This window comes from Elephantulus edwardii, unplaced genomic scaffold, assembly GCF_000299155.1.
Source record: "Elephantulus edwardii isolate Elephantulus edwardi_28Jun2011 unplaced genomic scaffold, EleEdw1.0 scaffold00001, whole genome shotgun sequence".
Taxonomy (NCBI): Eukaryota; Metazoa; Chordata; class Mammalia; order Macroscelidea; family Macroscelididae; genus Elephantulus; species Elephantulus edwardii.
Genome location: NW_006399751.1, coordinates 6,937,717 through 6,948,527, shown reverse-complemented (window position 1 = coordinate 6,948,527; position 10,811 = coordinate 6,937,717). Strand labels below are relative to the sequence as shown.

Below are 10,811 nucleotides of genomic sequence, written 5' to 3'. Positions count from 1 at the left end.
TGTCAGTCATGTTTTACAACAGTGGCACTATGCAGTATTTGTCCTTTTGTGACAGAGATATTTCACTCAGCATAATGTCCTCCAGGGTCACACATCTTGTATAATATTTCACGAGTTCCTTGTTTTTCAATGCAGCGTAGTATTCCATTGTGTGAATATACCATTCTCTATCCATTTGTTTGTAATAGGCCCTTAGTTTAATAGCCATAATTTTTTTTTAACTCCTACTGAAGAAAGGACTGTGCGGTGCTATAAAAAAAGAGGGGATTATAGCCCATTACGGGGATTGGAAAGCCTGCTAATAATGTAAATAAAGTGTGCAGCACCCTTGTGGTGTGTCGTTGTTAGTTCCAAACTTCCTTCAAGTCAGTTCCAATCTGTGTACAACAGGAGGAAACACTTCACCATCCTGCAGTTGTTGGTGTGCTTACTGTTGTAGCGCCTGTGTCAATGCATCTCCTGAAGGGGCCTCCTTTTCTCACTGACCCTTCACTTTATCTAGCATCACATCCTCCCGGAGTCGATCCCCTTCCTCGGGCCCATACTTCAATTTATTGCCATTGTCAATCTGTGAGCAAGACCTTTTTGAATCTGTGATAGCACGTGCTCAGCTTTCATTTGGTTGTTAAAAAGGTAACATACACTTTAATTATTTCAAAGGGCACAAAGGCAGTAAAGAGTGTCCCTCCTGTCCCCACTCCGCCCCCTGCACCCTCCCCACCCTTCCAGGTCAGTCCCCTCCCTGGAGGCAAATGAAGTGTACACCAATGGGCTCAGGCAGCAGGGAAGGTGAGAATGGCAGGGGGCCAGGCAGGGTTGGTTAGTTCTGTCCGATAGAGGATCAGTCTGAGCCAGAGCCTCCTTGAAGACAAGCAACAGTGTTCAATCCACTACAACTCCTAGTAACCCTATGAACCACAAATTAGAACCCTCTTTTCTTATGCCATCCTCATCATCTCCAACTTGCTCATTCATTGTTTGCTCACTGCTAGTAATTCTCAGTCCATCTTGTTGAAGGTCTTCCCCTCTCTCTGACTCTTCTCCCTGACCTTTCCCAGAATGATGTCTTTTTCCGAGGACTGGCCCCTTCTACCAAGAGTAACTTCACTTAATGTTCTTTCCAGAAAGAGTCCTTGCATGTGTAAATACACTCAAATGAGAAGCAAATGAAAAGCCACTTCCTTTCCCTCCCAAGGTGTAGACAGCAGTGTTAAACAAAGGAACGGGCAGCCTGTCACTCACTATGTTTTCTTTGGCCCAACAATCAACCTTCCTGTCCTCATCTGTAAAATGGAGTGAAAATTCTTCCCAGAGTGGCTCTGTAGATGAAGTTGGTCACAAACCCACATGAATAACTGCAATTTTACACATAGAATTGGAAAAGGCCTTGGTTCTTGTAAAGAGGAAATAGGCCAGTGGAGCAGACACATTTCGAACTTATTCCCAGGCTCCTAAAAGTTGGGACACCCCCAGAAGAAGGGTAGCTGATGGTGCCAAAGCTGGCATTCCTGGCGTGGTGGTCTAGGCCTCTGACAATGTTGAGAATCTCTGTCATATACCACCTGCATCTGTCATGAGTCCCTTTTCCCAGTCCAGGGTCAGATTTCTATTAAGGGGTCCTTCCTACTCTTGAACCAGAGAGAGGTACCTCAGCAGATCTAGGAAGTCACTGATATTAGTCCAGCCAATCAGTCATCAACTAATCTTCCCAGCTTTTTCTGGGGACCTGAAGTTTAGGGCCTGGGAGAGGGAAACTGAGGCGGGCACTGAGATGTGAGTCTGCCAGGCAGGGGGGACACAAGACACTTTGACAAGATCAATCCCATACAGCCCCCAGAAGAGTCTGGTTAAACTCTGCCCAGAGAATATTCTACACAAGATTGTCCCCCCTGCTCCTGTTGAGTCTGGGGGACAAGGGCTTAGGTGGGTTCCATTGCTAATTCACCCACCCATCTGTCTTCCCCAAATCTCCTGCTGAGTCCTAGCCACAGAGAAGTCTTTGGCATGGGGCCACATCCTCAGATAAATCAGATTAGGCTAGCTGCAGCCAGCGGGTGGGAGGCAGAGGACATCCCAGGTGGAGGGCACAGCAAAAGGTCAGGGCTCGCTGGGGTGGTGATGCTGGGTCAAGGCAGTCCTGAGTGGGGTGTCTGAGTGCAGGGTGGAGGGCCTGAGCCAGAGCATGGGTGCTGAAGGTCAGGGGACAGCAGGAAGAGGAAGGACAAGTATGGGCTGTAAAGGAATAAGCAGAGTCTCCAGAGAACGAGAGGGGTGTGGATGGCAAACCCTGGTCCTGGCCCTGGCCCTGGGGGGAAATCACCCTGGGATTTCTGTCTGTCCCCAAATCCATTGGTTGATGTTACTTTCCATTCGGCATTCCCTCCTTGGGAACCCTGGTTCTACCTGGGGCGAAATTTGGATTGTCCCCCTGTCCTCCATTAATCCTGCCCTTGCCAGGGGTAGGTGCCTGGGGTAAACCCAGGACTCTCAGACCCCCACACCAATTGGGTCCCTTTACCCTGAGGGTGAGGAGTGGGGTGCAGAGTGGTAAAGAACAAAAGTGTTTCAAGAGAACAAACTGTATGTGAATCCCCCACTCCCTTGCTGGATGACCTTGGGCAAGGAACTTCACCCCTCTGGGCCCCAGAGAATAGGTGGCTGAGAGGGTCAAATGAGAAGGCTTAGGACTTTTGTCTGGAGCACAGAGAAAGCACCAACTCTGGTCAAGGGTGGGCAGTGCCATTAGAGCCTTGAGCCCAGGACCCCCGTGGTGGGATTAAAACTTGCGGAGAGGAGGGGATGTGGGACAAGGAACAGAGCCTGCCCACTGCACGACGCAGCAGGTCACTTCTCAGAGCCCATCCACGTGCTGGGGAAAGGTTGTCCCGGCAGGTGGAGGAGAGGGGTCTTAACTCCACTTGATCCCCTTCCCATTTCCACCACCCTCGGCTAAGCACCCAGACCCGGGCGGGGAAGGGCCGGCCCCTCTCGCCCCGCAGGGGGGTGGGGGGCGGGTCCCCTGGGAAGTGCTCCTCCCGCACGTCGCCGCTTTAAGAGGCTGCTCCGCGCAGCAGCGGGGCCAGAGCCGCAGTCCGAGCGGGCGCCACCGAGCCAAGCGGACAGGTGCACTGCTGCGAGGGACAGCAGCGGCATGACCGGCCACCACGGCTGGGGCTACGGCCAGGACGATGGTAGGCGCAGACCCTGGCCCATCCGACCCTCTTCGATCTCGCCCCTTATCCTCACGCCCACCCTGGATCTTGGACCCACAAGCACCCACCTCTCGGCTGGACCTGACACCCTGGCTCCAGTCGCGGCTCCGGACCCCAGATCACCCATCCGGCCCGAGCGCTGGCTCCTCGGTGCCCGGCGCAAAGTCCATGCTGCCCCGGCTGTCCCCGCCGCCAACGAGCCGCTGACGGAGCGGTTTGAGCGCGCCCTGCCGCCTCTCCGCGCAGCCCTTGGCTGCCTTGCGCGCTCGGACCCTGGCGCGCTCGCCCCGGGGCGTGCGCAGCCGGGTGGCTGTGGCCCCGGGCTGTGGGGGAGGTCGGGGCGGAGCGCTGTGCGCGGGTGTCCGTGCGGGGAGCACGCACGGCGTGTGGCGGGGACTCTGCAGGCGCCGGACTCCCTGTGGACAAGGGCGCGGTGTCCCCAGGGAAAGAGCTGCGCCACTGGAATCAACTGGTGAGGGACACTTGGGAGCGCACGCAAGCATGTGGGTGCCCACTTAGAGCAGGGTGACAAGAGACATTCGGGGGGAAGCCTCGGAAAGGGGGGACCACGTGTGCCACCTGCTTCTATCCTGTCTCAGTATACAGTGGAAGGGAGAAGAGGCAGACGGCTTGAGTAAGGGTCCAAGGCACAGCCACTCCATTCTGGGGTATTTCTCACCAATCAGGGTCGGGGGAGGGGGATAGGAAGGGGTTCAGGCCTGAGTTATTTCCTTGCAACGTCCAGGCTAGAGAGAGGAGCTGGAAACCTAGGCAATACAGGTGGGGACGGGAAGAGAGGAAAATGGTAGTGGAAGACGCGTCCCCCAGACCCAGACCCACTTTCCCAGGGAAAAAGGTGATTACATTGAGGAGAGTGGAGTTGAGCTGAAATCTGAGGGTTAGGAGTTTGCAGTGGGCTTGAGGGGATCAGTGAGACACTGAGCCCTTCTGGGACCCCAAAAAGACACAAGAGCATATTTAAGGAGAGGAAGCTCAGATCTGAGCATACAGAAGCTAGAAAGAAGAAAAAGGCATTCTGAGAATGGCCACAGAGCTGGGGAGAGGCGGAGAAGAAGCAGTTTGCCTGACCCTTTAGGCCCTATAGCTGCCCCACAAGTGCAGCACACACAGCTCCACCAGCTTCCAGGTGCTGCCCAGCTCCAGGCCCCTCCCCTGCTAGTCCTGCCCATAAGCTCTGGATGTCCAGTGTCCTCCAGGGCCCTGCCCCTCATCCAGCAGACCTGGATGGCCCAGGAACAACGGTGTTCCAGTCTAGGGACAATGAGAAAAGGAAGGACAGAGGTGCTGGCCTGCGGCAGTGCTCACAGGGCTTCAAAAATAACCCAACGGGGCTGGCCGCTCCTCTGAGTCATCCCTCGGGGACACTGCTCTGTCGGCACCTGCTGCTGTTTTCCCAGGAAAACTTAAGAAGCCAAAAAAAGGGGGAGAAGCACCAGCCGGCAGAGACTCTAAATATAGGCTGCATCTCAGGATGTTCCCCAGGGAGATGCTGAGACTCTCAGCTGCAGATGGAGCCTCTGGGAGGCAGGTGGTGGGCGCCCGTGGGCGTGGGTGTGCAGGTGTGGGTGTGTGTTTGCTATGGACCTGCCATATAGATCTGGGTGTGCAACCCAGCGCGTCTGCATATGAGAGTGCACAAGCCTGTGTCAGATGTGGTCAGCAGGGCTGTGTGTGTGTTTGCACACATATGTTGCTGAGCCCAGGCTCTGTGTGCACATATGATTTCCATAGAGCTGTAGGCCCTCTCAGTAGGGCAGTCATTGGAAGTACATGATATGCTGTATGTTTATACCAACACCTAAATGTGTATGAATGTGTGTGTGTGTGTGTGTGTGTGTGTGTGAGTGCACACGTGCCTCAGTTCCCTCATCTGCAGAATGGGTGTCACGACAGTTTCTACTTCACAGCATGGTTGTAAAGACCCAGTGAGCAAATAACAGAGTGAAAGCTAGGCTGGCAGGAGCTTTTTTTCTTATTATCCCAGACATCAACACTAATGCTCTCTGGGTGTAAGAAGAGGCCAGACACTTGGTAATGGGTGGGCAGGCTGGGGCTTCAGAGAACTGGGGGCCTTGAGTGTATATTAGTGCTGGGGAGACCCTCTACCCAGCACTGCCCTGTAGCTAGGTTATGCATCATTCCATGCCTCACCTCTCTGGGCCTATTAACAGGCCTGGGAAGTGCGGTTCAGTGAGGCATTTCACAAACAAAATAATACACTGAGGCTCAGAGGGGAGATGGCAGAGCTGAGGCTGGAACGCCAGGCTGCATGGCCCCAAAGCCAGGGCTCACCTTGAAAGGACGCCAGGGAGACCACTCTCTGTGGGTGCCCTCAGCCTTCATTCCAGAGATCCAAGCTGGTCTGAGCCCTCCCCTCCCCACCCCACACCTGCAGGCCCCTCACAGTGGCACAAGCTGTGTCCCATTGCCCAGGGCGACCGCCAGTCTCCCATCAACATCGTGTCCAGCCAGGCTGTTTACTCAGCCAGCCTGAAGCCACTGGAGCTTTCCTACGAGGCCTGCACGTCCCTCAGCATCACCAACAACGGCCACTCCGTCCAGGTGGACTTCAACGACAGCGATGACCGAGCCGGTGAGTGGGCCACGCCAGAACTTGACAGACGCCCCCAAATTCTAACCCTGGTTGGGCAGACTCGGGAGCGGTCTCATGCTATGATGGGAAAAGGGGCTCCTCCTCTGACTATCTATGAAATCTTGGACTGAGCCTCAGTCTCCTTATCCATAAAATGGGAGCTCTGTGACCCAGTCTCTAGGGTCAGAGCGGAAAGATAAAGTGACGTTGGTAGTGCTGGCACACATGGATGCTCAGGAAATGCTAACTACTTTCTTCCTTTGTGCTTAGTGCTTCCGGTCAGGTCTGCCTTCACTCCCTGGCCTATCACTAACCTGCTGTGTGGCTAAGGGCCAGCCCCTCTTCTCTGTGCAATGGGAAGCATTGCACCCACAACAAGCAGGCAGGAAAGGGAATGGTCTGTGTGCCAGGCTCTTGGATGAGATCTCAAGCAGCTCATACTTTTCCTCTTGAGAACCCACTTCTTGGATGGGCTCGTCAAGGAGCTGTGGAGTTTCAGAATTAGTCTGCTCCAACTCCAAAGGTCTTTCTCCCCAGCCTACCCGTGACCTCCAGCTTCCAACCAGCCTGGTCAAGAGAGAGGAAGATCTCCCAGTAGCTTGTCCTGAGGCTTCTTTGCCCTGGGATTAGAGTCCAGGTTCTTTCATGATAAATCCCCAGGCAGAGGCCTCAAGAAGGGATTTTGTCCTTATGACCTGGCCCGTGGGGGAGAAGGAGGGGGAGAAAGAAGAGAACCAGTTAGAGCTTCTTGTTTAAAGAACTCTGGTCCTCACCCTCCTCCACTGAACACACAACACAAGCTGAGAGCACTTAAGTTTCAAACAGAGAATCAAACGACAGAGGAGAGGGAAAGGCAGACCTTTCATAATGAAGATGATCTTTAGTTACTAGTTCCCTGGTGGTGGTGGTGGTAAGTGCTGTCGAGTTGAGTCAACTCATAGCAACCCTGTAACATCTGAGCTCCCTAGTAGGGTAGGGAAAAAAGGAAAGAAGATAAGTTCCAGTTCTTGGTGCAAAAAAGGAGAATGTTCGGCAGCAACTTAGGAGAGACAAACATTTCCTGGTACTGAATTCTAAGAAAAACACCCCTCAGTGAAGAAGATGAGGTGTCCTAGATGATCCTATGTGATGGGTTAACCACTCAGCATAGTCTACACCACCAGCCTGTACCTCAGATGAGGCAAGTCAGTAAAGGACTGCAAGACTGACCCATCCTTCTCCTCAAGTGGCCCCCGACGGGCGAGGCCCTGCCCTGATCACCCATGTGGAGGGGCCCAGTGGAACTCTGAGCCTGAGGCCGTCACCTGATCCAGGGGCTCACATTCAGGCCTGACTGAGGTGCCCTCTCAGGCCAGATCCCTTTCAGCTAGAAATTCAATCAGTCCCCGGAGGCCCCGTGTATGGCCCCTGCGCCTTGGGTACCGGGATGGGACAGTCACAAAACCAGCATCAGTGGGGACCCTCCAAAGAGGTCATTAGTGTGGAGAGGGCAGTGGAAGGGCCTGGGCCGTCTTCCTCTGTAATGACAGTGAATCCTGGGGTGCTCTGGTGTTCTTCCCCATTCCATCTGTCCCAATGTCCTGGCGGTGGAGGACACTGCTGCCCTGTGGTTAGGCACTTGGGCTTTGAACTCAGGAGGCACAGGCTCACATTGTAGCTCAGGGCCTTGCTGTGCGACTGTGAGCAGATGCCTTACCCTCTCTGTGCCTCAATGACCTCTTTTATTAAAGAGTTAATGATAGGTTCTGTCCTACTCTGAAAAGTAAAAAGATAATATTTCACACTTGGTTAGGGGTCCTGTCAAGTGATGACGGAGAGGGGGAGGTAAAGGCCCAGCCCCCAAGAGAAATTGAGCAGGAATGAGGAGAGCTGGGTGGAGAGGTGTCCCTGGCGGGGCCCAGTTCTCTGCCCATGGAGACCGATGGAAACTCTTCCTTGATTCCTACGAGGACTGAGGGGGCTGAGTGGTGATTCAGTCCATTTGGCCCAATACGTTTTCCAAATGAAAACTGGACCGTCCTCCCAGGCTGCCTCCCCAGTCCTGGCACTGCTGCTGCCCACTGGGCACATGGGTCTTCTCACACCAATGCCACCCCCAACTTCTGCCCTCAGTGGTGACTGGGGGCCCCCTGGACGGGCCCTACCGGCTCAAGCAGTTCCACTTCCACTGGGGCAAGAAGCACGGCGTGGGCTCCGAGCATACGGTGGACGGCAAGTCGTTCCCCAGCGAGGTGAGGCCCTGGTTCTGCCCAGTCCCGACGCTAGGGGAGGGAGTGGGTGCTGGGCCGTCAGGGACATGGAGGGTGCCTGGTGTGGGACCCCAGGGAGGTGAGGAGAGACTCAGAGCATGAGACAGGGGACCCTTCACCCCTCTCTGCCCACTGCTGTCCTGCCCCAAGTGCCTGAGGTGTTTTCTGAAGGGCGTATCCAGTCCTTTGCTGACAACCCCTCAAGGACTCTCCATCATTATTAATGATTTCTGAGTCAGACATTTAAGGTTCCACATGAGCCGGCCTTGCCCAGCCTCATCTTCCCCTGCCCTCTTCCTACGGAGACCATCTATGATGAGCCTCCGGCCACACCTAGCTCCTTCATGCTCCAAGCTTTTCCCTCTCTGGTTCTCTCTGGAATGCCTTTCCCAAGGACTCCATCTGATAACTCCCCCTCTGCTTATCCTTTGGACTCAGCTCCAGGTGCCACCTCCTCAGAGCAGTGTCACCTGCACGGCCATTATCTATCTCATAGCTGGTTCACTGGAGGGCAGGGTCTGAGGGAGTCCCCTTGGGGCTCAGGAAGGGGCTGGACTCAGGGCAGGGTGGCCACTACCTGTGCTCTCCTGGGCCCACCTGGGACCCCCAGGGCCTCAGGTACAAAGGAGCTGGATGTCTAGGGGCAGAGAAGGAAGCTGGGCTCAGGATCCCCACCACCTGTGGAGGTGCTGAGCACTGGCCTGGTGTTGCCCTGGCAGCTGCACCTGGTCCATTGGAACGCCAGGAAATACAACACCTTTGGGGAGGCGGCCTCGGCACCTGACGGCCTGGCTGTGATTGGTGTCTTCTTAGAGGTGAGTCCTTGCTACCTGGGACCAAGTGGGGCCTGGGGGGCCTGGCCCTGCCCCCAGCACCAGCATACAGTCTGGGCTTATGCTGCCCTTTCCCTCCCAGACAGGAGATGAGCACCCCAGTATGAACCGCCTGACAGATGCTCTCTACATGGTCCGGTTTAAGGTGAGACCAGGGTCTGGGGCCCACCATGCCTGTATCCAGAGCAGCCTGGCAGGCAGGAAGGGACAGGCTGGGTCACAGGATCGACTCAGTCACTCTGATCTGGCGGGAAACCACGTGTCACCTGGGTCAGTGGCCTCTGTAGTGCCTGCCACAGCCTGGCCGGGTGTAGGATCATAGCACCTTGTCATATTCATGGGGGACAGTGCCCAGAACTTCGGGAGCGGAAACTACCAAGGGAGAGGACACGGAGGACAGTGAGCTAAGAATCATCGCTTTTCCATCCAAGCAAACAGGTGGAGGGCCCTGCCAGGTTGGAGGATGACGTCTGGGATTACAAACATTTGCCCATAATTTGCATCAGTGAACCTGAGAGAGGCCGAAATCCGGCCAGCAGAGACAGGTGGGGAAGGAAGGTGGTCTGGTCCTGGAGCAAGCACTATGCTGATGACTGGTCTCCCCACCCCACCCCCACCCCCGCCTAGGGCACCAAGGCCCAGTTCAGCTGCTTCAACCCCAAGTGCCTCCTGCCCACCAGCCGGCACTATTGGACTTATCCTGGTTCCCTGACGACGCCCCCGCTGAGCGAAAGCGTCACCTGGATCGTGCTTCGGGAACCTATCTACGTCTCTGAGCGGCAGGTGGGTCCTCGTTCAGATTCTTGACCTGGGGCAACGGGATTCCTAGTCTTTAGGACCTAGACAGGAAGGGAGATCCCTGGAGCCTGGGCCCCTCCCCTGTGTTGGAAAGTTCAAGCAATTGGAATGGAAATGGATTGGAACAGAGTTCTAATTCAGAGGCTCTTAGTGACCAAGGTTGAGGGCGCAAAGAGGAGCATGAGTGGGGAGCAGTGGGCACCAACCTTAGGTGAAGGAAGAGGGAGGGACAGAGCTAGATGGGCACTAGATATTGTACCTGGGGTCAGAGAGGACCACAGCCTGCTCATTCCGCCCTTCTGCCTCCCCAAGATGGAGAAGTTCCGGAGCCTGCTCTTTACCTCAGAAGACGATGAGAGGATCCACATGGTGAACAACTTCCGGCCACCACAGCCACTGAAGGGCCGGGTGGTCAAGGCCTCCTTCCGGGCCTGAGTTACTCACCCGCCCAACTGGTCATTAGGGTACCATCCTCCCAAGGGCTTCCATCTCAGCAGATACCAAACTATCTGAGGTTCTCTGCTTGAGGGGTGCTGTGGAACCCCTTCAGCCAGCTTGTTCCTTGGCCACCCCAGAGATTTCTTGATGAGGTCTTCAAGTCAGCAGAGCCCTTAGGCTGCCCTGCGAATAGGGTAGAAAGACAGAAGCTGAGCAGAGTCCCAAACCAGGGCTGTCTCCACTCTCTTGAGACCCAGAAGCCCCGGAGAACATGCTCTTGTCTTCCCACTGGCAGAGGCAGCAGCCCCCTAAGCCCACACTGTGATGGACAAGCCAGTGCCCTCGGGGACAGGCAGCTGGCACTGCCAGAAAGACTCAAGCAATAATCAGAGGTGGGCAGAGCTCCCTCTCAGCGTTACCTCTTCTGCAGGCCCCCCAGCCATGCACGCACCTCATTGCCAGGTCGTCACAGCACAGCCGGTTGGAGGTGCTCTCCCCCACCTCCAGCCTCCTGCTGCACAGGGCAGGCCTGGCGAAAGCTTACATGGTCTCTCCCTTCAGCCACCCAGCCAGCCACCAATGGCCACTCGTCAATCCATTCCACATATTAATAAATTCATGCAACAAAGACCAGTTGAGCGCCTGTGCTATGATGGCAGGTCCTGTT

The 10,811-nt window shown here is 55.3% G+C and overlaps 1 protein-coding gene across 1 annotated transcript; it reads left to right on the top strand.

The window, feature by feature from the left end:
• Positions 1 to 3,151: 3,151 nt before the first annotated feature.
• Positions 3,152 to 10,141, top strand: CA7 (carbonic anhydrase VII). The gene is made up of 7 exons (XM_006878711.1): positions 3,152 to 3,191; positions 5,629 to 5,826; positions 7,939 to 8,057; positions 8,795 to 8,890; positions 8,991 to 9,053; positions 9,536 to 9,691; positions 10,019 to 10,141. Exons 1-7 carry the CDS (start codon positions 3,152 to 3,154, stop codon positions 10,139 to 10,141), a joined length of 795 nt encoding a protein of 264 aa, XP_006878773.1.
• The last annotated feature ends 670 nt before the right edge of the window (positions 10,142 to 10,811 follow it).